Below are 26,508 nucleotides of genomic sequence, written 5' to 3'. Positions count from 1 at the left end.
AACTAAAAAGGGATAGCTGCAGAACTGGGGCATAAAGCTAACAAAACTCTCTGAAGAGAAAATCATTCTTTGAGCACAGACTGCACAAGGTTTTCACGACTCACTTGCATGCTCAGCTTTAAACTTGTGGCTGGGCTCAGGTCGGTACAACTCCACAGCTGTGATCAGAACTCTGTTTCAGGCCCACCTTAACATACATTTCCCACATAAAGAAAAAAATCTAGAAGTCATTTTAATATAAAATGTTTTTATTTTTGAAAACATTTAAAAAACAATTTTTGAGCACTTTCAATAAAAAAAATAACTGAAATGCTACTGCAATATTCAACTACTGTAGTTTCAGCAGTACAACAGACAACGAAACACTGCGGGAGAGAGGGAAAACTGGACTTCCTGCATTTAATGAAAATGTAGTACAGGGATTTATTTTTTTCCTTAGGGTGCAGTTAATAAAGCACGGTATAGTACAAGATTATTATATGAACCTTGGATGCACTGCACAAGAAACGCTTTCCTTCTTTTCAGTTCAGAAGTCAGTGCTTATTGCAATTATTTGCAAATTATTTACTTCATGAATTCTTATCATGATAAAATGATGCAAAAATATCTTTCAACACCCGAACAATAAAAAATAATCCAAAAAAGGAACATATTCAACAATAACTAAGCTGAATTAGTTAACATAAAAAAAGTAAGTAACTTGTGAATAACTATGCTCACCTGGTTAACACCGAACCAGCTTCAATACAGCAAAGAATAAAAAAAAGTGGTTACAGGAATATATCTAGTACTGTACAAGATTAAGTCATTAACACTCATGCACATTTTGTGATCATGTATTAACATGGTGAAGCAAACTAAACTTGATTTTTCCTGCTGTAATATTCTCATTTAAGAGAATAAGAAATAGAAATATCTCATTGAGATCATTGCACATTGCTACATAAGACAATTTCACCTGTCACTTTTAATGACATTTTGCCTTTTAATAATGAAACACATTAGATTTTTTTCTGTTTTATTTTTTGTGGGTTTTTTTTTTGTTTATTTGTTTTTATTATTTTATTTAAATCTGTTGGCCGTATTTGTTGCATTTATCCTAAGGAACGTGCCTGCCACAGGTTCAACAGAATATTAGTGCAATACATGAACCCAGATAGTTTGCTGGACTAACCAACCAATTTTAAAGTGTTTGCTGCAATACTGTACACAGTGTACAAGTTCACTAGTTTGTATATTTTAGCAAAAACTGCTATCAAAATTATTTATCATCTTATTTGGAAGCCAATTATGTAAACAAGGGGTCAGAACTGTCTCATCTTCTTTGTTCTGGAGTATCTGACAGACAGGCTTCCATTTGCTAAAATCATGGAATCTTCCTTTGGGTATTGCATACTTTGGTGTGCAGTAGTGCTCTGTCTCAACGTAAAGAACTAACAAGCACTAAATACAGGGACCTCATAGATAATAGTTATAACACCAACACAAAAACACCCCTAAAAGGACACATACCAATGTACAAAGCTGTGTCTATGCCTTGGATTTCACTTGAAAGAACCCCGACTGAATAGAACACTTCTTCAATTAAACATACATTTGCTTTAAATCCACTGATCACAGAATATTCCTGCTAATTAAATCACTTGTTAGGTTCAAAGTAATGCTTGTATTTAAAAAAATGTAAAAGGTACTTTAAAAACCTTTGGTGATGGCTGCATAATTTAGAGAGCATCAGTTTCAAATCTACTCTTGTTTTTGTGAGAAATGTTCTGAAAAACTAGTGGAGTTAGGTGAGAACTTGTTTACAGCAAGCCCACATCAGTCCCAGCAACATGGGGGCCAGGCCAGCACATCGTGCAGACTGCCACAGCACAGATGGAGCTCGAGATCTCCCCCACACTCCACACTGGAAAGCAGGGTTCATATATTCACTGGCACTTCACACAGGGTCAGAAAAAGGAAGCGCTGAGTGTGTCTCAGACCCAGCAACTCAACAAGGTAAGAGGATGGTGAGCCATACCTCTGCTAAAGGCCACGGACAGGAACACAACTCAAGCCCTGCCACTGGCAACTTGTGCCTAAAGGAAAAATGGTTCCAGCCTTCCTGCAGACACCTAAAAGAACCCTACCATGCAGGTTTTAGACTCCTAACCTCTTCCTTAACTAACTTAAAAGGGTGACTTAAACCACACCATTGCATATCCCTATGTTTCAAGGAGCAACCCAAACTCTCCAAGTCTTTTCCTAAGCAAAAGCAGTAAAACTTCCAATGCAAGCACAGTGAAGCCATGCTCCCTGTAAGGCGCTACAGTTTGTCACAACAGTTTTGTCCCTGAAGCAGCAGCCACAAACTGGTGGTCATTCAGGGCAAGAGCAAGAAAAGGCATGATACACCAGCACCTGAAGTGACAATGCAGCAGCACAATTCAGATCAGCACTGCCAAAAAAATTAATCAGTACTCAGATCAAGTCCTTAGCAAAACTGAAGAAAAAAATGACCACTAAGTCACTTTAAAAAACAAAAATTAAAAGCAAATAATCATCTGAGCATCTATTCCTTAATAAATCTAGGAGGGCTTACTGTGCCTTCCTATTATAAATTCATGACCTCTTATTCAAAGAAGGCATGCAAGAGAGGAAAATGTCTTCTGCTCTGCTTTCAGTTTGTCAGTTCACAAGAGAAATAACTAATTTTATACTAAGCTTAAGGGATGGTACTGTAGCATTCTCAGAACAACTATTTCTTAACAGCTTGCTTCTGCAAGTCCTCTTTCTAGCATCAGGGCCATGGCTGGTCAAGCACCTCTCTTTTCATTGTCAGAGAGACTCGTGCCATGCTGATAAAGCAAAAGGCCTTTTTTTTTTGGTTTAAGTGAACTGGTGAGTTAGAAGTTTAAATTCCATTTTCAAAGGGGGGTAGCTCAGTACATGTAACAAAAATTAGATTCATCAGTCCTCTCAAAGCAGTCCGTGAAAACTGAATTCAAGCTTCTAAAACCAGTAAGCACTTTTAAAATAAATTTTATCCAAAATGAGATCACATCTATAAAGTGCCTGGCAGTATTATGGCTCTATACAAAATATTTTTAGATCCACCACATTTTATAATATTTTAATCATCTTTTATTTAAAAGAGAGCAAGACAGGCTCAACCTACTGAAATATAGAGGAAAGAACATCTTCCTACACTCTCCACTGTTAGAAAAGAGCAAACTTAAAAACGAATCTTTAAAAATAGTATTTTTATGAGCTCTAGCAGCTCTTTTTTAAAAAAGAGGGAAGATACCACATCACTTCTCCAGCTTCGATAAATAATTAAATAGTACCTATCATTTTAAAATAAGGTGTTATGCCTAGATTAGACCTCAGTGCTAAAATCTTTTCTCACAAATTTTGCCTGATATAAAAGCACTGACGTGAGAACTAAAATATCAAGTACAATGTCAGAAACATTAATGGACAAAATAACTACATAGATCTCTTTCTCTTAAATAAAAAATTAGTGCATCTTTCTTTTTCCTTGATCACGCCCATTTCCTGTTATTTTTTCTATCTCTGCGTTTTACTAGAGATATAAATGGCACCAGTTCACCACCAGGCAGCACTCACAACAGCTACACAGTGATCAGGCACCTGCGTGCCCCCTGGTTCACTTGTATCCACTGCCCATCCCTACATACCTGCAGGAACCCTGCATTTCAGACAGAGGTCAGTATGAATCACGTACTGAGAAGTAAGGAGCAATACTTAGTATGGTAAGCTTACCTATGAGCTCAACTTAAAACCCTCCCGCTGCCTCAACCAGAGCTGTTGTTGCTTGCTATTAACCACTTATTTACTACAACAAGAAATGCTGAATGGGAAACACTATCAAATTAAAAAAGTAATACTGGCTCTTTGATAGCCCAATCACCTTCAGAGGTTTCTTTTGAAATTGGTAAGACTGCCCTTTCTCTGCTAAAGAATGAGCAACTGGTACAGCAAACTTCTTTTTTTTTTTTAAATGCCACAATACATAGCAAGTGTTTCTGCTGCAGGAGGCACTTCCATTAAGACAAATACAATACGTCTGTCTTTTACATACAGTGTGCTACATACATACTATAAAACAATATTAACCCAACATTTCAACAGCAGGATGATCCTTGCTCTCCATCCACTCAAAACCTGATGTATTAATCGAGTTCATGGATTCATTGCAGATTTGTTGAAACAAGGGGTCATTTTTTAATTCCTCCAGTGTAGCATCATCATCTTGTCCCTGCTGACGACCTGGATCAAACAGTAGATTTGTGTCTAAAGTGTTCAGATCGTTAATGCTGCCTGAGAGTTCGGAAGACAACCTGATGTCGCTGGAAAAGACAGATGTAACGCTGAGATCTGATGCCACCTGATTCACCAGCTGCTGGTTTGTTGGCAGACTGTCCTCCCCTAAAAGGTCTTTTACAGTGCTGCTAAAATCTAATTGCTGTTCTCCGATGTCTGATTGTGCTTGGTTATCTCCAGAAGAAAAACTGATCTGATCGGTGCTGCTTTTAGTGAGGTAATTTGGTGTTTGGAATTCATAAATTGAAGTGCTGGAATTGATCATACTTTGCGGGTTGGCACTAGGAAAAGCAGTGGACGTCTCTAAAATCTGAGTGAGATTCATCCTGGCCGTGTAATTTGAGGGCATGTTGTTCATTCCCAAACCTCTCACTGCATCATCGCTATCAGAATCAAGTTTGTTTAACAACACATTGGTTATTTTTTTAGCGTTTGTTTGTTTCTGAAGAGATGGGAAGGCCGTCTGCATCATCACAGTCAATGGGACTGACTGGCTTCTCTGCGCTATATTATTGGCATTAGTGTCTGCATGGATATTAGTAAATACGTTGTGAACTTCAGGAGTCACTGGACTTCCAAAAGGTGCCAGGTTGGAGCGTGGTATATTGGAAACAGGGTAAACGGTGCTCCCACTGAGGTTGCGCTGACGATGGACAGCAGGGCTCACGCTCCGGCATCTCAGACTGTTATTGAGAGAGGAACTGGCTCCTTTGTTGTCCAGAGGAGCAGGAACTGCAAAGCCCTCCTGCTTGGTGCTGCTACTTACGGGAGCTGCCTGGTGCTGCACAGGTGAAACAGGAGTCACGCGACCGAAGTGAGTATCGTGGTGGCGTGGCTGAGATTGGTATGACTGGCCAGGAACTGCAAAAGCATGAGGTTTCCTGAAGCGATCTTCCACTAACTCCTGGTAGCTCGTAAGGATGCCGTGGTTTGCAACCGACGAATTGCTAACACCGCTGTACCCGTTATTCATCCACTCAAGTTTGGTTTTGTCAGGGTGGGTAGCCATAGGCCGCTGCATTGGCTTCACAGGGCTGCTTGAAACAATGCTGGCATCGTGGTAAGCCATACTGGAGCTTATGGGGGTAAATGCAAATGGGTTTCGGCATTCCACAGGACTCGGAGGAACACTACTGCTGCAGTTTGAGTGTGGTGTGCCAATGGGTGTGTGCCGGCTGCTTCCTAGAGCACTGTCCACAGGAGTCGTCTGAGCCAGCCTGGAACAGGGGCTCTCACGTGACACGTTCTGAGATCCAGCAATCATTTCAGAGGTGGGCGTTGGGGTTGGGGTAGGGGTGGGAGTCGGGGTAGGGGTGGGAGTGGGAGTATGAATTGGAGTGCTGTTATGGATCGAATGGTAAAAATGTGTGCTGCTTGGGTGGGATGACACAGGAGCTCCTTGAGCTGCTGTCTGACTCTGAAGTGCCATTCCTAGACAGCCACCGTAAGCATGAGAATTATTCATTGACATCTGCTCTTCCATGAGCACGAGCTCCTCCACAATGCTGTCCTGGGTTAGGTCATCATCAAATGAAAAGAAGTTTTCATTTGACTGAGGGACTGTGTGTTCAAATTCTTTCAGCTCAGACTGCAGAGGTAACTGATTTGAAGACTGTGCTTGTATTTGACCCAAGGAGGAGTCCTGGATCTGGCTCTGTAACTGCTGGTTGTACACATCCTGCTGTATACCCTCACAGTGCACTGGCTCCCATGCAGTCTCCTGTAAGTCACTAGAGCCAGAGTGTCCTGCAATAGTCATAACACTGATATCTTGCTGCTGTTCACAATTCACAGATGCAAAATCAGAAGTTTTGGTGATATGGTGCCACGCGTTTGGGTTAAAGCTGCCATCAGATTTTGAATCACTTTCTATAATAAACATGTTTCCTTCCAATTTCACTTTTATATCTGGAGATGATGCTGATGCAAGCTGCTGTTCTAAAGTAGAATCACTGGCATTTAAATCAGCGCTCAAAGAACAGTCTGTCACTAAGTCTGCTGGAGCTGCAGAAGGTACAGGTACATTTACAGGTACCTTGCTGGGAACTTGAACAAGTGTGGTATTGTCACTGTTAGCTAATGATACGACCTTTGGAACCTTTGTAACACTCTCTGCTTTTGGACTCTCCTCAGCATTACCAGCTGAAAGCTGCCCCACCAGTGGTTTCTTGACAGGTGGTACCTGGGAATCCTGAAGCGTAGAGGGTTGTCGCTTTCTTGGACTTTTAGTGCATATTTTGTCTTTAATTGAAGACTCACCAGTAGGAAGTGAATCAATGCTGGTGCTGGACAAATTGTGACTGGCAACAGAGAGCTTTAGAGCGCTTTGATTATTGCCTGCTGAAGAAACCGGTGTGATCTCATTGGACTGCATCTTGTATTTGGTCCCTGCTTCTTCAGCTCCCTGATCACAGCCCTTAACTGGTTTTGCCTCCACGACACCGTCAGCTGAAACCTTCACAGTTGCAACCTCAAAATTAATCTGTTGAGCAGGAGGCAGGTCAGGGGTTGCCTTTATGGATTTAGACGTGTCAGAGCTCTCCTGGCCCTGTACTGGGTTCTCATCCAGCAGTCCTTCTGGTTCCATTTTGATCTCAACTGCAGATGCAGCTACAACAGTGCTAGGTTTGGATCCTGGAGACTGAAGTGAAACAACAGAACCACTTTTGATCTGTGGAGTAGTCCTCCCTTCTTCCACTGCTCCTGCACTACTATTAACTGAAGGTGTCTGTTTGACGGGCACACTGCTGCTGCTTGGGGCAAGAGATATTGCTGTCATTTTTACCACATTTAAGGAATTCACGTGTGGAGCTGGCACAACAGTCTTGATTGGGCTACTGGTAAAAAGCACCGTTGTGGGAGAGCGGATGGTGAGAGCACTGGTATTTGCTGGCTTCGGTAAGATCTGTGGGTAGCGATGTCGGGCAGAGCGGTCACCAACTGGGCTGGCAGGAACGTTCTGGGGAGTCTTTGGTGACTGCTTGACTGATTGCATGTGCTGAGTGACCACCTGAACATTGAGTGGCAGGACCTTGTTGTCAGATGATCCCATAGGACTTGGAGATGTCACCAATTGCCTGGTCCTTGGCACCTGTTTAGAGAGAAAAAGAAATGGTGTGGCAATGAAGCAAGGAAGTCCCCGAAGCCTACAGACCGCTCCATACGTTTCAAAGATTAAGAACATAACACACCAAAGTGTGTACACCAGCAAATGTCATTTCAAAACAAAGCAAGCTCTTCGACTGCTTCAAGACAAGCGACATGTCTGCCTACGACTGGTAGATATGAGGATTCAATGTTTAAGGTATGCCTTTAAGGCACTGGTCTACACATTACTCTGCTCTTCTACTAATGAAAGAGTTATTCTCATGTAGATCTTCACTAAGTGGAACCAAAGACAGAAATACAAAGGATAAACAGAGGATGTGTTCAAAACTACTGATTCTCAATATTTCAAAATCAAATGCAAGCTGAGTATTAATAGCCCTTATCTACTGAAATAAACAATACAGCTAATGCCTTAAGAACAGATAACCTTCCTCCCAATCTTGTTTTCTGTGTCTAAAAGACAAGGAAGTCCCATATTACAGATTTCATGCAAAATTAAAATTGTTGCTGTCACTAAATCCACCAGGCCAATGCAAATCAATTTAGATTCTAAATGAGATGGCTCAGTGACCCACATGACCTGTAGACTTTCCCATCTGGTTAAATTCATCTCAAGAGTAATTATTTCCACACAATCTAAATTATTGCTAGCTGAAATTCCACTGTCATTGACTTCGAAGATGAACTTGGCCTATATGATGTGATCAGAATTCTGCTGCCTCTTATTCCTAATTCAGTCATACTATTATACCAGTCACTGAGACAGAAAAGAACCGAGGGATTCAAGTCAGAACAGAAACCATATTTTCATCCCACTGACACCACTGCTTAGCTAGGGGCCATTTTCAGTCCTTTCCTAAGTTGATTTCTCAAGAGAACTTAAGAGAACTGTTGGAGAATTACCGGTATCGGGCTGGGGACAGCTGCCACAACAATGCCAATAGGCTGAGGAGACAGAATCGCAGGACTTCCATTAGATATACTAGTTACGCCATTGGTTGTGGTGCCTTCTGTTTTCTTTGCTGGAGACTCTCCTGGCAAAGGAGACTGCAGTTTCTGTTCTTGCTGCTTCTTCTGGATCTTACGCTGCAGCTGCTGCTTGGCATCAACAGGAGATGACAGAGTTTTCACTTGTGGTTGAAAGGAATTGCTTTCAGCAGTAGGTATAAAAGCTGAGGGCTGGGGGATCCCTTTTATTCCTGAATATAAAAGAAGAAGAATTAATTACAACAACATACACATCTGTATCCAGCTGCACAGATACACGGCAGGCACTTCCATAACCATTCAGTAAACATCTCACCCGTGAGAGCATTTCATATTCAGCTCTCCTCAGTGTTTCAGTTTCTTTCTACATTTGAGGCAAAGTCTCTCTCTGTTAAACAAGCTGCACACTAGCTGCTAAGTACTGGCATCTTGTTTCTAGTAATCCCAAATAACAACTTTTGTTTCAGCAAAATCTAAAACCAATGCATTTCATTTAACTGACAGTAGAGGGCAGTGGATATGTTTCAGATGAACATTTAAAATTCATCATCTACCACGTTTTTGTTTTTGTTATCCGTACTGAAAGCAGTTTTAAAATCTTTCCAGAAAGCCTTTGTGTCACAAAGGAGCAGCTCTGAAAAGATGATATCTGCATGTAATGCCAGAATGGATCACATCCAGTGTGTGAACAGTGAAAGAAGGGCAAGAAGAGAAGTGACAAGGGAGAAAACCAATCAATCAGAACCATTTTAAGGGCAATTATTTGTGTTTAGATACCCAGTATCTGTTCAGCAACTGTCTTCTGGTAGTCCACCCTCCCAGCAGCAGCCTGCATGTACCAAGAGAGCTCAAACACTGCAACATCTCCACTTTATGCTTTCAATTCCTTCTTCACAGAGCAGTGGAATGCGCCAGTGTATTGCAATTACTGGCAAAATTACTGGCAAATAAGTGACCTATGTGGGCTGAATATTGAATTTATTAAAAAAACAAAAAACAAAAACCCCACAGCCTTACACTTGAGATTAAAAGCTGTTTTTCCAGACAGTGACATTGTAGTTCCTTGCAATAATGAGGAATGCAAATATCTTATTTGCCATTCTAGACCACAGAACCTCTCCTGAAATGACTGTCCACGATGCACTCCAAGCACCCCAGGGATTCTTTGGAAATAACTGCCCACTTCCTGGAAGCACCACCTTCTTTTGAAGGAGTAAAGGGAGGGAAGCTACGTGAGTCAGAATGCTAGACATATATCCAGATTTCCTCCTGGCAGCTAAAGAAGAAAAGCAATGACAATCAGGAACTGTCACCATCAGCTGTCAGTTCCAAGCTGGAAAAAAAAATCCATGAGGAGGAAGAAAATGATCCAGCATGATCCAATCTTCAGCCCTGGCCATCAGTCTCCATTTGAAGTTCCAGTCTCAAACCAATAGATTTGTCTTGGTTCAAACACATTTTCCTAAATAAGCCTGAGCAGAACTTCTCTGAGGGAAGTTGGAGAGAGATGTTGTACAAGTGAATTTCCCTCATCTTTCACTGTTGTAAAGGATCACACACACACAAAATATCTATAAATGATTAAATAACTAATTCTGAGAATGATGGGAATGTAAAAGTAGATGTAAAAATGACATAATGCGCAAGCTTTTTCAGAGACTGAACACAACAGGTATTCCTCTGATGTAGCAAAAGTACAGATAAACCCCCCTCTTTAACTTCAAGTCAAGTGCTGGAATCTCAGTCACACAACTGACTGCAAAGGCCCTTCTGTCTCAGAGGGGCTCTCAGAGCCCCTCAAAGCCTTACTTCTAAGATGAAGAATTTAAACAAACACTGATGTGGTGGTGTTACTACCTTACAGAGATCAAACATTTCAGGAAAATTTGCATCTGACATACCAGAAATGCTGGAAGGAAAATCTGCTCTAGAGAAAACGGAAACAGATAATTGTTTCCGGATTAAGACAAGCTCTCAGAGAAACACAACTACATCAGCAGCATGACTACAAAGCCCCACTATACTGGCCCCAAAACCCAGATGAAGTGAAGTACAACTCAGTACAATTACTCACATACTGAGAAGTAGCAACTCCTTTGAGTGCTTTATAAGATCTGCATCCTCAACAGAGAAATTGGAGAAAACCACAGAATCAGTTTGGGAAGAAAGGTTTTTCCATCCAAATTCCACATGCAATTACTGCAGGCTGTCTCCCAGGAATCACCAGTCAGCTACTGACAGCACTGCACACACCTTCCTGCCTGTGGTGCAGCAGATGCTGATCGGAATGGGCCAGGATGGACTAGAAGACCCAAATCCTGACTGCTTACACTCACAGATTAACTCCTACCTTTCATTACCTCAGAGAACATAAGCTAGAAAACTGATTGGAACAAGACCACTCAGATTCATTTCATTAATTATTTACTTGACACAGGATTTCTTGCTTCAATTTCTCTGTTGCTAAGGTGTTTACTCAACTGTAAGCACTTCTAGAGAAGTAATCAGGTTTCCAAAGTCTTCTGAGTGACCAGACCCCAGATAACCTATGGTTCAGACTGACTGTTGTTGTATCGTCACCTCAAGGCCAACTGAGACTTCCCCTCCTTCAGGTAGTGAGCACTTTTCAAGAAACACAACTCTGTTTTGTAAGACATTCATACCCCCAGTCTTTAGAACGAGACTATTAATGTGAATCTAAACTGCAGCAAAAGGTTGTCAAACAGATGACAGTGACGCAAAGTAACCTCAGAGCATGAAAGGCTAACATCACAAAATAAACCTGAAATCACTCTTTCTTTTCACATCTCTCTATGCAGACTACCAGCAAGAAAAGAGTTTACAGCAACGTGAATGGAAATAATGTAAATGCATCTGCAAGACTCAACTGGTGTCACTGTTTAAAGTCTGCCCTGAAAAGAAATGCTTCTTCGGAGATATTACTGACACGGTCAGCAAAGGACTAAGCCATCATTCCTCACTTCAGCTAACACTCATGGGAGAGGACAAGAACAACATGACCTGAACCAGGATACATTCCCGCTCAGAGCAGGGAAGACAAGATGCATCAATCCCTAATGGTCCAGGACTGCCCAGCCACCTTTCTACTCTTTCTTGCCACACAGATAAGACTAAAAGAATTCCCTCCCACTCTATGGGACCACTATGTTACTTCAAGGAAAGAAATTCCCACTGATTCAGAACTCATTACCTGCTGGTGCCCCTGCCATTACAGTTAAAGCTGCCATTGACTTGGTACCGATGTAGTGACTTTTGACAAGAAAACGAGCCAGTTCCAAGACTGTATCAAAAGGCTGGCTGAGCACTTTCTGGGCCCACTCACAAACAAGCCGGCAGGCTGCAGAGACAACTTCCTCATCAGCACTTTGTAGCTGTCCAGATGGCTCTGTCCCATCCAACTAAAACAAACAAAGAAGGTTACTTCAGTAATTGAACGTTATTGAAGAGCAAAAACAAGAAGAGTACAGAGCAAATGATGATGAGAAACAAGCAAGTTGAGTAATTATGTTCACATACTTCCATGAAATTGGGAAAACAAGTTCACAACATCAGCAGTGTTAAAAATGAAGCATTACTGCTTGTTTCCAAAGGTGCTATATGGAGCTGACTTTTCCAGAAGAAAATGAGTGAAAATACTAACATTCAGAGCACCTGCAGCTGATTCTCCCTACATCCATCGTCTTATCAACTCAGCAGTCATTTACACAGGAACTGCTTCTTTCACAGGAGTTCCTCGATGCTGAATTATTATTTTAAATATACAGTAAAACCATAACAGGATCAGAGTTAAAAACCATAGCATTAGCATTCTCTATGAATTTGACAGAATCACCAAACAATAATTCAGAAGCTGAGCACCGTAAAGAAACCATTAAGAACTACACAGCTTTTCAATTTGCTTTAAAAACTTCAGATTGTAAAAATAACGTAATAAATGTTAATTTGCACAAACATATTTGAATAAGCAAATATATACCATACCCCATCTCCAGTTTTATGAAAGTCAAGGTTGGGCAGTGTTGGCATATGCACAAAAGCCTTCTTCCTCAGTCCACTGTAGCAATATGTGATCAAGAATTAAGGTCTACATAATTTCTGTTTGTTAGCTAGGGGTAGGGAGGTAGAGCAGTAATTCCTCCCATACTTCTCATCTGCAAACGCGCCAAGAAATCTCAAATTTAGTGCTATTAGTGCTATAAGCTGGCATTTTCCACAGCATATGCTCTGACTTCTTCATACTGGCTGCCTATTAGCTGAAGGGCTAATCTATCCCAGCATGTAATTGTGTATTGCTCCACCTTAACAACATGTCTACCTACACTATCACATCAAATTTCGGGGTACTTCAGGCTTTCCAATAAGTTACAACTAAACAGGTACTATTTCTGCATGCCCTCTGGGATGGACTATTTCTCTACCATGGGTAAGAAAGAAAGGAAGGAGATTTCAAGTCCAGGCACAGGCAACAAGACTGCAGTCAATGGAGAGAGGAGGCGCTTCCCATCCTAGAAGCTCTTGCTCTAAATTCTCTTTCCTATTTCAGGAGGTCTGCTCCATGCAATGAAGAAAGCAGTCTCTCCCTTTCCCACTGCAGGACAACTCACAGGTAAGCGCCTTCCAAGTCTGAAATCAGCTTTTTTGGCTGCTTCCCAGTTGTCCTCTACTCTCCTTCAAACCATGGGTTGAGGAGGTGTAGTTTTAACAAAGATCTGTAGAACCTCTTAAAGATCTTTGGCTTTACAGCCAACTTTTAAACTACTGGTGTGCACAAGTATAATGCAATGAGAGCAGAAACATTTTGATAATTGTGAATTCTACTAATAGAGTATTAGTTACTGCATATATGGGAGGCGAGTTCTTTTACTCCAATATCCCTCTTTACACAAAGTGATACGACTCCTCTGCTTCCTTGCTGCTGTGACAATTAAGCATTAAAACCCAGAAAGACAGTATAACCTATATTTACCTTCCAACTTAATGCTATAGTGATTAACAATTTTTTAAGAATTTTGGGAAAGTGTCTGCATTTTTTTTATTTAACACTGCTTCTAGATTTGGCTGATAATTAAGCCATAATGGCAGATGTTCTCCAGGCAAGTGCAGAAGTTACTGAGAAGTAGCAAAGGATATTTTGATTTGCCTCTCGTGCCTAGACGACGAGCCTTCATATTCGGAAAGACATTTTTCATTATCTTTCCAAAGTCAGCAGCACTTAATGGGTGGTAGCCAAGATTGTCACAATAGCTCCTGCAAGAAAGAGAAATAAAACGTGAATGGAAGCAAAGATAATACAAAAGGCCAGTCTACATCTCAGACTCCATCAAAGGTTATCAAAAGAAAACACTCAAATCCATCCATATTTAGAATCACATATAACATTAATGAAGCTATCCACAACGAACTGAATACATTAAAAATGTATACACAGAGCTATTAATACCATAGCTTTTGCCTTGTTCTCTACTGAGTTCAAAGACAAGTCATGTGAAGATTTAACAAGTAGTGGCATTAACTGGAGCACAGTTAAAATATACTCCGTAACTTAGTCTCAAGTTCATGCTTCAATTCACTTATTTTAGGACACAATAAAGGCAGTGACATTCTCTAGCCAGAAGTATGGCTTGAGCGTGGTAAGGCCTGAAGTCCTGCAGGAATATGGTCAGCGATTTGTATGTGTCCAGACAAAGATTCTCATACACAACTGCAACTTAATAGAGCTCAACTGAACTGAATTTAATGAAGCATATCTTTCCATAGAACCAGCTTTGTCTTTATAGGGCTAACAGGAACATGTACTGAGAACTTTGTCCTCTTACTACTGTACAAGCAACTATCTGCCCACACTGAACTGTAAGGTCTGTTTACAGGCACCCTTACTTCAATTAAGAGCTCCGAATTAACAGATTTCAACTGCCTCTGCATGTGTAGATGTGTTTATCTTCATATAACTAAGTATATCAACCTGGTAACAGGAAAAAAAAAGGCACCAAAAGACCTCATTTTGTTAAATTCACTGTTCTACTAAAATGGGCACCATTATCTATCTAACACTCAAAGACAGCAGGAGTTTTGTTTCAACATCTATTCATCTATTGCAATGCCTGAGATACTTAAAAAAATATCTCCTTTAGGCAGAGAATAAGAATCATTCATTTCACTGCAAAACGTGAAAGTTCTGGAAAATCATAATCGTGAAAGCAGAAGAGAAAAAACTGCTCTGGAAGGTTAATCTACATAGCAAACGCTTAAGGCTGCACAAAGATATGAACAGTATTACATATTGACTTTTGTTCCAAGTGCTTTGTGGTATTTCACAGATGTCATCATGCTCGGGCCCAAAAACAAACAGTAAAAACACTCATTCAGGTTTCCTAAGGTCAGAGTCAGCACCATAGCAATGCCCTCTTTTCCTTGAGAGGTCCTGAAAGAAACACACAAAACCAACCTATCTCTGAAAAAGGGGAGGTGACTGTATACAGTTCTGTGTGGACATGACAGCAGGAGAGTAGGAAAACAATCACTTCATACACCACACTGCCCACTACAATAAGAGGGATGCACAGAGGCAAATATATCACTGCTCATCAAGGAAGAAAGAATAAAAGGAAAAACTCCTGAAATAGAAGTTTCACTCCCAGCATCACCTGGCAAAAACAGTAACGATTAGCAAAGGCATTTGAATCTAAGAAGGCCAGATGAGAGGTCTTCTCTGAAAACTGTAGCAGTATAGAAAGTAGGATATGGTTTTGAGGTACTTCCACTGCATTTGTTTCCTCTGTGCAAATAGTGGAGCAGGTATCTTCTGCTTTCACCTTGGCTGTATGTAGGTATCTTCCATTTGGGAAACACCACCACAAACGTCATGATTTTGTTGATGAACAGCAATGCTTACACTATTTGCTTCTAACATTACCCTACAGAGCTTGTGCACCCCTCACTCTCCCCAGCTCTGTCCAAAACAAATGCTGCCCGCACCCCTGTACAGACAGCTGTGAGCCACGAGACAGAGAAACCCAGACTTTTCTTTCTCCCTCCAAAATGCAAAAGCAAATGCAGTGTAGTTCAGATGGTAACTCTCCACAACAACAGTGACAGACCACAGGAAAAGGAGCTGTCAGTGGCTGTGGAAGCTCCACCCTTGAAGCATCACAGACAAATCTGAGTGGGGAGGGTGCTCGGCAGGACTTCAAACACCAGCCCAAGGCAGACTCAGTAAAGCAGGCCACTCAAGGCTTTGCCCAGTCAGGTTCAGAAAAACAGGTAAAGATGTTTCATGTCCCCTTTGGGCTGGCCTTCTAATATTTGATTTTCCTCATTCATAAATTATCTGAATGAGGCCCTATGGAACACCATGAGATGTCAGTGTCAAACCCTGCTTTCACTGAGGAGCTGGATCAGGTAACTCCACAGGATTCCTCCAACCAGTTCAAGTTTCTGTATCAGATACAAGGAAAATTTGTACCCAGTATTCATTTCAGTGCATGCAAGTCACAGCATCTGGATTCCAGATTTGTTCCTTTGACATTAATACAAAGGAATACTTCTGCTTTCCTGCACCTTCTTAGGAATTAAGTCACTGCTTCATGCACAGCAGTGTCCTAGACAGGTCTCTCTGCTTTTTTGTTTTTGTTAAATCCTGCATTTCACCAAGCTCTGTTGGATTTTAAGTTTCCCCTGAAAATTCCTAAAAGGCAGGTCCTTGTCACTTACTGATGCTGATTACAGGCCTTGAAGTCTCAATTACTGCCTAAAGGAGGGCTCTCCAAATTCCTCTGCTGTAGTCAGCAGAATCTTTGACTGAAATTCGACAATGTCAGCAAAACAAAACCTTAATCGTGTTGGTTTGCTACCAATCAATGAACTTTTAAGTTAAAATTATTCCCTCTCCAGGAAAATAAAAAAATAAATAGTTCCTCAAGTGAAGCACATCTGTTTCAAGACAATTACTCGCTAGCAGCAATAAACATACAGTCATATGGTTTCCCTGTATCCACATTTGTAGTTTCTGCAAGACTGTGATTTCTGAACTAATATTATTATCATGTAATTTCAGTTTTCAGACAGATCGTTCCACACGGCCCCTCCTCCTTCTGCCTTGGCTGAGAATCCTACACGTCCATCTGTGATCTCTCATTGACTTGAGAGCAGGAGTTTTTTCCTCCCCCGAAGCTCTTATCTCTGCCACTTGCACTCTTGGCACACCGTGAACCCCAGGTGCTGCTGTGCTTATTTCAAGGGTGGGTGGGGAAAAAAAACGGGGGATGGGCAGTCTACACAGAGACCAGAATGACAATGGACACATGATTGCCTATGTTCCTTTGTACAGAGCTCCCCAGCACAGTATGCTGGACAAGAAAAGTCCTTTCTTTGGTAAGATTTTCAAATTAAATGTACTTAAGACATAGAATACAGTGGGAGCACACTTAAATTAATCCTCCAAAAAGATCAACTAACTAAAAGCCAATGAAGACAGTCAGACTAAGCAACTCAGCTTACTTAGCATCCTGGGCCAAGAACTGGATAAAATGGTGATGACAGACTGCACTGAGACAGAAGGGTCACAGCAAGTCTGTGTACACAGCCATTCAAAAACAGCCTTGAAAAGAAGTGGTATAATCACCTAATTCTGTGATATTTGGAGGCATCATTAAAACAAAGTGACTGGGGTGTTACAAAGAAAACAAAATGATTTGACACAAGAACAAAAAAAGATGAAATAGTTCTAAATGCAAAACGGTGCACAAGAATTAACAAGTGCTACTGCTGTGAGGTATGCACTCATCAACTAGAGGTGGCAGAATATAAAATGGATCTGTTAGCCATCTTGTTATTATTTACAACATATCCATCACAGCTGATAACAAGGTGGATGCAATTTTACAGTAAAAACAGCAGCATTATGTGAAGGGAGTTTCAGTCTTGCTGTATGTACAGACAAAATCACACACAGAACATTGTACACACTTTACTACTCTGTTAGCTCTGAGTTCAATACAAGATGACTGCTGATGACAAGGTGCAAAATCATTATGAGTAGTAACTAAAAGAGACCTATTGCATGAAACAAAACAAAAATCTTTGCTTTCCAACCCACCCAAACAACTGCTTTCTAATAAATGGGTTGGAAGAAAGAACTTTAGGAAGAGGTAGGCTCTCTTTAACTGATGAACACACCTGTCACAGAAGAAAGTTCTAGAACATCAGGTAGGATGGAAAAGATGTCTGAAAACCAAAGAAACAGAATTCCTCATCAGGTTCCTAAGAGTAGTGAGAGAGCTGAGAAACTACTGCTTTAGATTGAGCTTGATCAGCTTTTAAAAGGAGTATATAGGTAGCTGTCTATGACAGAAGACTCAAAAACACAATAGGTTCCATCCTGTTCCTATCAGGGAGCTTTACAGAATGTCAGTTAAAAGCATCTTGTGTCTTTCATTTGTTTAATCTACATAGTATTTCTACACTTACTTCCCTCTTCTGTTCTGACTTCTGAATATTCTAACTTGTTTGTTAGCATTCTTAACACCTAGTACACATACAACATATGCATCAGGTGGCATCAAGCAGCCCAACAGCCAGTAAGGCAAGGATTAATGATTTACAGAACAGATGAAAGAAATGGAGGCTCACTCTAAGATCTCTTTATCAGTATTACATGCATGAAGTGAATCTTTAGGACACCAAATATGGACAATATGACTTCCTTTCCTTGTGTCACTCGCAGTAGCAGCAATGTAGGTAGACCCAGGTGCTTGCTGAAGACAAACAAGCACTCTTTTCTGTGTACTGCCAGACTCAAAATCTTCATTCTCTAAACTCAGCTCACTCTACATCTGGGAGCTTTCTGAAGGGTGTTCACTAATAGGAAAGATGCCAAAGATACCTAAGTAAAACCGACTTAGAAGAAAACGCTAAAAAGATTTTGTGGGAAGCAGTACTTATTCTCTGCAGACTATATAACGTGGTAGGCAGCTCATCATGAGTCCCCATAATATTTTCCAGGTGGTATTCCCCTATCACTCCCAAAGAAAGCTGGCAGAAGTACCACACATGTCCAACAGCTTCTCACAGAACAGCATATCATAGTGCCAACAAGAGATGTGCAACAGCTTTCATTTACCTCCTTCCTGAAATTCAGCTGCAAGCTTTCAACCTTACCATGGGCTTATATTATGATGCATTTCTCATTTATTTTACCCCTTTCAAGAAGTCAATGTACCCATTCACTTTTACTTAGAGATGTGAAACTGCAGTTAAAGACTAAGGAAACAGAAAGAAGGATCATTGTATTGAACTAGTTCAGAGACAAAGGGCTACTGAAACATGAAGAAGTTGGAAATGCTACTGACACTTGCCAATGCTTGATTTGTGGAGAGGAAGCTTCTGTTTTTCTCTCTCCATAGAAAGAAACACAAAGGTAATGGAGAAGATCAGTATTTTTCTAACATCAATTTTGACCAAAATTTACAGCAGGACTTGAGGCACTGTTACGATGCTGCAATCTTTTGAAGCCTTGCAACTTTGGTTTATGTATGCAGAATGTGAGCTCATGCAACATCTCTATTTGCACAGGGAGGAGAGAAATTGTTAATAGTAAATAAGACAGAAGTAAAATTTGAGAGGACTTAACATCCCTAGGTAAACAAAAATGATCAAAACTAACTCATCTATTTATATGCCTTGTTCCCCTCTTCCCACACCAAAGCTATTCTTCCTTTGGTGTGCACAAGAATAGCTCATAAATACACTCAGAGAAACAAAATTCTTAAAAATGGAACAGATGCTTTCAAAGGAGAACAGATTCCAAACACTTGATATTTTCCTGAATATTTGCTTGCCACCCTTATTTTGTCAGAAAAAAACCCACAATACACAAATACTTGATACAGCTATATACAAAAGCCATCCAAATTTCACACTCAAAAATCTGTAGACGATAATTTTTCTGGGCATCTGCAGCTTGGCACAGCATGGAAGCCAAGCAGACAATAAATTATTAAATAAGAAATATATTTAAGAACAACGCTTCCATTTCTCTCCTGCACAGCAGCTGCTGCTGTTGCTGAGTCTGTGTGAGCAGCTCCTGCTCAGGGATTGGCTGCCCTGCCACATCTGTGCTATTGGCTACGTTTCCAGGCTGCGTCACTATTCAAGTCAATAGTGAGATTTCAGAAATAGGTGTGTGCATGTTTATCAACCCCAGGCAAGCTAATGCCATCGTGCTTCTGTTCAGTCAGAAGACAGACAAAAACAACCTCTACCAGAGAGAGTTAATTAAAATGAGGTATTCGCATAATGCAACGCTGCAATAACAACTAAGGGCTGAATCCTGCAGGCACTTGTGAGGTGAAGGGAGTCAGCTCCTTGCAAATTATTGTAATCATCTAGATTATGGAAATATTCATACTAGATCATAGATCTGTTATTCATCTTCAGGCATTTGGGATTTTTTCCCTTTGGGGAATATTCTCTAAATAAATTCAAATCCAACTTCCATCAAGCATCTTGCTCTCCCTTGCTTCTAATTGCTTTCTCATTACACGGTAGCTTTGAGACTTGACAAAACAGACTCACAGTGGCCTTGGTTACTGTTTTCATGCATATTCAGAAATATTGTGTCTCTGCAGAAATCAGGTTTGCTGCAGTAAGTCCATGACTTGCACATTATTATGGAGAGAAAGGTACGACTGGCTAGACCTTACAACCAAAAATCCACCTTTCCAGTAGGAACAATTCAGCTCTTTATCCTCATTAAGACAGTCACTTACATATATATGTACATATAATTGGACTAAAATGTACTGTAAAATAGTAACTGGTGCTTTTTCCTTGTGCCACTCTGCTCAGAAAATAAAACGCACACTCATACTGAAATTTTCTTGTTAAGGAATATTTGTCTATTTATTTCAGCACAGATAATGCACAATTTGAACAGCACGATCCTATCTTCAGCAGCAGAAATACTGAATGCACCTCACTGCAGCTAGTATGCTCTTAGTTACACAGGTACTGAAGGCCTCATTCTTCCATGTGCACTTGTATGTGTACAGCAATGGAGCACCCGTAGAGCCAGTGTAACAGAACTACTTAGAACTTGCTAAAGCCATACGTATGAACTCAGTTTAGGAACACTCACTTGTACTCATCATAAACCTCCTGTTTGGGAAGGGATGTCTCGGGGTGCTCTTCCAAGGTATTCCGTATCCAAGAGAAGGCGTGCATCTGCTGCGCACGGCTGGACGACATGGAGATCTGATCACTAGTGAAAGAAGAAACAGCTCTGATGAAGGTTTTACTCTGTGGTTCCTCCTCTGTTACAACTGCCTGCTTACACAAGCAGACAAGTGTCAGAGACAAGAAGAGTCAGTACCTCACTACTCAGCTACCCTTTAAGGCTTTGGAAGGAATACCTCCCTCCTTCCTGTATGACTTAACAAAATAATTCCAGACTCTCCTTCATGACTGATAAAAAGCTACACACAGAGAGTGGTGAGCCACAGTGCACCTGTCTCCTCTCTTACATTGTTTCTGCTGACCTCAAAGGTTTTCCCCACTAAGTCTGCTAACTGCTTTTGCACATACTCAGCAAACAGAGTGCTTCCTGTAGGCATGTGTCTGTCTATAATCACCCTACTGGGAACAGATACAAATTTCATGATGTTGTCATCTTCAGATTGGTTTTCTAGGTCCTCCTTTAATCAAACAAACCCTTCAAGAAATACCACTTGTTCTTTTCGCCACCACCAAATTAGCATTCCTATAACACTTTCTACATAAAATGTGAAGGAACGATCACACTGCAAAATATACTTTTGAATGGGCACCTCATTTTAGGATGTTTATACTTAAAAGATATTCAAGAAGTCAAGATAGAAAAATCTAAGGTCTTCAGCAAAAAATAAGTTCTTAACATTTGATAAAGACACCTTCCACTATCAAACACACCATATAAATGCCTGTCTAGTAGATAAGTGCACAGAAAGTTAAGTAAATTTACAGTACTAGCTGCTCACCTTTACACACAGCCACACACCTACCTTTTGTCTCCATTGTTGGGACCCGAAGGCAGCTGAAGGTAGAGGTAGAGTTTCTCTAAGTCTGTAAACTTCTCAACTTCTTGCTGGATAACAAAGGTATTTTGGTTAAAAACAAAAGGAGATGAGGAAAGAAAAAGCAAACAGTAGAAGTGGAGCTTGACAGTTAACAACTGTCCAGCACTGTATTCCAAAAGAATGCATTTTTAAACCTAAAGGATAACACTTATGTGAAAAAAAAACATTACTGTGAGCAGTGTGGGTCTAGAACTATGACATTCTATTTGCACACCCCTGCATGCTAGAAAATAATGGTCCACAACACCAGCTCTACAACACTGTTGCAAAACTCATGCAACAAAAGCAAAACGTGGAGAAACTACAGTAACAGAGCACTTCTGTAACCTTTCCTTACCTTCTCCAAACACATATGAAGCCCTTCTGAGCATACAGCATCAAAAAACAGCTACACTATAACAACATAGGCCTGATCCTGTGACACACAGCACTCTATCAATAGCTGTGCTGCAGAATTCAGCTAAGATTTTTCAATATATGTTATTTCCTTCCTTCAGAAATCAATTACTGCAGAGATACTCAACAGAAGCCATTCAGTTACCACCAAACCCCATGATGCTCAACTCCCTCTGCAGAGGAGGCAGTCGAGGGTCAGACACAAGAGGGAGTTGCACCTGGTGCTTGCCTCTGGTCATCTAAGATCAGCCATAGGAATCTGAAATAGCCAGTCTGCTCAGCAGCAGCAGGAGTTAAGCCACACAGTAAGGAGTAAATGAGTTCTCTCTCAGGAAGATGCTGCAGAATCAACACGTGATGTGTTGCACCACCAGTACAGAGGTTAAAATGTTGAGAGGAACCTTAAAGCCCACCTTGCTCCAATGCTGTTCCCTGGGGCAGGGACACCCCCCACTACATCAGGTTGCCCAAGCTTTGTTGCTTTTAGTTCAAAATGGCAAACACCAGAGAAGCACAACAAAGGACATGGTTCAGGGGAGATCAGAGCTAAATCCATGCATCCGTGTAAAACAAACATAACACCCTGATGACTCTGGAGCAGAGGTGAAAAATGGTTTCTTTATTCCAAACTGAACGTGCTACACTGCAACATAAAGAACAGTTTTATCCTTTTATCAGAAAATGAGTAGTTGTCTCAGTGCCCACTGCAACTGAAGCAACTTCTCCTGTCTCCCAGCAGAAGGAAGGGGTTACACACAAGCTCTGTGCGAGCTACAGGGTACAGCAATACAGGCCCCTTCTGACAAGCCCCTGGTTCAAACAAGATCCACTATTTACGTGTATAGAAGAAATCTGGCTGGGATTGTTTTAGCAGTCTTTTTGAAACAGTGCCAGCAAACCAGCAACTCATCAGCAAAATCACATCCCAAGAGCTAAGGCAGCTGAGGACTTTGGCTTTCTCAGTATTCTCAGCAGAGCAAGGCAGACAGTAGCACTGTCCCACTGTTTTTTCCTCAAGCTCCCTCTTCTCCACAGACAGCACTTTCTGCACAACTCCTCCAGCTTTCAGCAATGGCAACATGAAGTCCTGGGGAGACAGGACCTTCTATGGAATGGGGAAAACACAACCAGGATTCAGAAGAAGCTCATGGAGGTAATCCTACCTGGGTGATAATTAGATGAACCTAAGCTTATTAGATGCGACCGAATCTATTTAGAGAAAACCATCTCAAAGCTGAAGAAGTTGCACCAAAGGATGGAATGCAACAGCACGGGTTAGGAAACAGCTTCTGGTTCAAAGCTTCTAAGCTTCCCATTTTGTTTAGGCTGTTTTCCTGGAACATTTCTAAATCTCTCAAAACTTCTTTTACAGCCTTGGTAAGGACAATTTCCCCTCGAACCTCAGCTGAGACCAACCAGTTCTAAGTGGCAAGGCTCCAGTGAGATCTGTAACTGCTACTGTGACTGCTCCAAGTGTCAAAACTTTCCCATTTCTTAATGCAATCAGAAAGCATTTGGGCAAGCAGAGGAACATTTCAGCCATCCTACTGACTAAGAATCTCTGACCTGGAGGGAAGACTCATTCATCCTGAACTTCGCCTTGTCTCACGTTGAGTTTATATGAATAAAAACAAAGCACAATACAATACAAAATATACTACAAAAATAGGTCAATATCATATTTGGCAGAAATCTTAATTGTGCATTAGTGGAATGGAGTGAAAAAGAATCAGAGCATTAAAAAGAAGACTACGGTGCTGGCTTGGACAAATTCCCCTTTGTGTAGGCACAAAGTTATGCTACGGTACCTTTATAACACATACAGAATGTAAAATGTCTGGGGAATCTTTGTTGACGACTGAAAAGGATCTAAGTAAACTTTTTGCTTGAAGTTACCTGACCTTCATTGACTGGTTCTAATCAAATCAGATAAAGAACATCTTATTCTCCAAAAGTTATTTATAAACCATAACTTCTTGGAGCTGCATTAGAAAGATGCACAGGGGTGCTAAACTGGTTGCATGACTGAGGTGTGAAGCCACCACAAAGCACCACTCTGCTATTCTTGGTCTTCACACATTATATTTATCTCCTGTAATTGGAGCCACATCAAATGAAGGAAGATTCAGTGAAGATGGGGAGTAAACAGCATTCTTAATTAGTCTTACAATTTGGCTTCAGCTTAACCAGAAAATACACTGAATATTCAAAATATCTTACTGATCATAGACAGAAAAACTATGGACAAAGAACTAGAAACTTCAAGTCACAGACAAATAGCCTTTCAGTAACATACAAAATAACAGAAGTCTCTGGTATTTGTCTTTGTTTTGATAGTCAACAAAGATGGACAAATCCACCAAATAAATGCCCAAATATGTAGCAAATAAACTACAGATCTGCCTATGTTTGTGCATCAGCAGACATACAGATCTGGTCCAACTGATTCAGTCCTTCAGCTGCCTAAGAATGGTATGGAATAAGGACCTCTAGGAATGGAGAAGCTTGCTCCTAGCAGACTTCTTGCATGAGTAAACAAGCTATACAATAACTGGGCTTTAATTCACCTTCTGAAATTGTATTTCATATCTAGTTCTATTGTGACATTAAACAAACACTAAAATTTTTCATGGCACAAAAAAAACCCAAAGATCAGTTTAACATTGAATGCAGATAAGAAATTCATTCGTGACACAGATAGACAGAAATACAAATTAACCATATTTGTGCTTCAACTGGAGAACCTGATTTCAGATTGATTCTCCAGAATCACTCAGTACTGCTTAATGATTCCTGACCTTGCTGGAGTGGGTATTTCTATCTGGGTTTCTGCAACTGTTGATCTGGCAGATCAGAAATGTTACTGAACATTCATCTGAAGACATCAAAATGAATTACCATGGGAAACCCCAGATCATTCGTTTGTTTGTTTTTTTCCTGGACTTTTTTTTTTTTTAAGAAGAAAAGATTTAGGGCCAAGTTTAAAATAACACGGCAGAATACTACAGTAAGTAACAATTAGCAGAGTTACAATTCTTGAATGCTGAAAAACATCATTCAAATTTCCTATTGCTACAATGAAAGTAGAATTACAGTTATTTCTGTCCTTGAATTCTAGTGAAGATGAGTTGAGGGCTGGGGCATTGCTGCAAGCTTTCTAAAATACTACTATTTTAGAGATCACGGACTGGTCCCAAATTCCCTATTTTGTGCATTTCCATGTAACTATATTTGAAGTAAAAGAGGCAATGCAACTTGCATCTACTAGCAGACTGGTTTTAAAACTTGTCATATTTCAAAAGAACAAACATCTATTATTTAACAACCAGACTAAGAATAGCAGATTAGTCAAGCAATCATCTCCCTACTGTGCAAAGAGAGAAACAAGAAGCAAAGGTTAAATAATTTGCTCAAGGTCAGAGGCTTTGCTGAAAATACGATCAAGACAGAAAATAGCAAATAGTTGAAACGGAACCTATTTTTCTAAAGAGCTGCTAATAAACATATTTGATATGCTTTCTCCGAACAGAAGCTGAAACATATTTCAGGTGCTAAATATTCCAAACAAGCCCTAAAAATACATGGCAGCCTCGTACTGACAGCCGCCAAGTACATCTGCCAAAGCTGCATACAGCTTCTGCCTGTTTCCTGAAGGGCCAAAAAGCGACAAGCTGCCACCTTCTCTGCAGTGGGACTGAAGCAGGCTGCTCCAGCAGCAGTTCGCACACATTGCTGCCTCCTGCACTGGAATTGTTCAGGCCATCAGCAGCTTTGGCTTTCACAGCCATTGATCCAGCAATCTCTCACCACCAGTGCTGATCTCTTTTCTGAGGACTACGGAAAGAAACCTTAACCTACTTGCTAAGGAATTACGTGGGGCATACCGTTCTTTAAATCAGGTTCAAGAGTTCACTTCGTATGTGGCAACAAATGCAACAAGCAAAGTCATAAGAGACTTCCAGACATGTTTACTACAGTTAAAAAGATGTTACAATGAATTTTTAATGGCTGTTTACACCACAGTTCTTGCTAATTACCTCTTTTTTTGGGATTGCACAGCATATGATGTTCTTATGATCTTCCAGAAGCTGACAGCACGTCACCGAACGTAAATGGTGCAGTATAACAAGAAAAAGGCAGATAACTTTGGTCTCTTGTATGAATAAAATTGGCAGTTCTGGTGCGAAAAGTTACACTTTTTTCTATACTGCTCTGATGCTAGCTACCTCCACAACAGAGACCATGACCCTCACCTTTCCTTCTTCCATTTTTTCTCTCTTTTTTCCCCATCTCCTGCTGTATTAGGCAGCCAATGTCCTAAGGAACATTTGTGTGCTGCTTTGGCACACTGTGGCTGTGACTGCTGCTACCAAACAAATGATAACAAACTCAATCTGAGTCTTTGTTTCTACTGATATTTGTTAAGGTTGCTAGCAAACTAAACAAGCTTAAAGGCTTTATGTCATCATCAGTAGCTTTCCAATAAAGTTGAAAGCTGGTCCCGAATTTCCTTTTTACAGCAATAAGTAAATAAACAAGAGGCAAGGGATGGGCACTGTTG

General features: G+C 40.7%; 1 protein-coding gene across 1 annotated transcript in view; it reads right to left on the bottom strand.

The window, feature by feature from the left end:
• Positions 1 to 1,060: 1,060 nt before the first annotated feature.
• RFX7 (regulatory factor X7) overlaps positions 1,061 to 26,508 on the bottom strand; it is a 50,189-nt gene continuing 24,741 nt past the window's right edge. The window contains exons 3-9 of the mRNA XM_090148835.1: positions 21,477 to 21,559; positions 20,576 to 20,698; positions 13,563 to 13,689; positions 12,424 to 12,498; positions 11,633 to 11,840; positions 8,338 to 8,633; positions 1,061 to 7,417 (exon numbers count right to left, since the gene is read on the bottom strand). Coding sequence (XP_090004961.1) covers positions 4,115 to 7,417; positions 8,338 to 8,633; positions 11,633 to 11,840; positions 12,424 to 12,498; positions 13,563 to 13,689; positions 20,576 to 20,698; positions 21,477 to 21,559 — 4,215 coding nt within the window. The 3' untranslated portion in view covers positions 1,061 to 4,114. The remainder of the gene's footprint in view (positions 7,418 to 8,337; positions 8,634 to 11,632; positions 11,841 to 12,423; positions 12,499 to 13,562; positions 13,690 to 20,575; positions 20,699 to 21,476; positions 21,560 to 26,508) is intronic.

The sequence above is a fragment of the Phasianus colchicus genome, chromosome 12 (genome assembly GCF_987193195.1).
Source record: "Phasianus colchicus chromosome 12, bPhaCol1.hap1.1, whole genome shotgun sequence".
Lineage (NCBI taxonomy): Eukaryota > Metazoa > Chordata > Aves > Galliformes > Phasianidae > Phasianus > Phasianus colchicus.
Note: the sequence above shows the minus strand (reverse complement) of the source record. Positions and strands in the feature narration are given on the sequence as shown.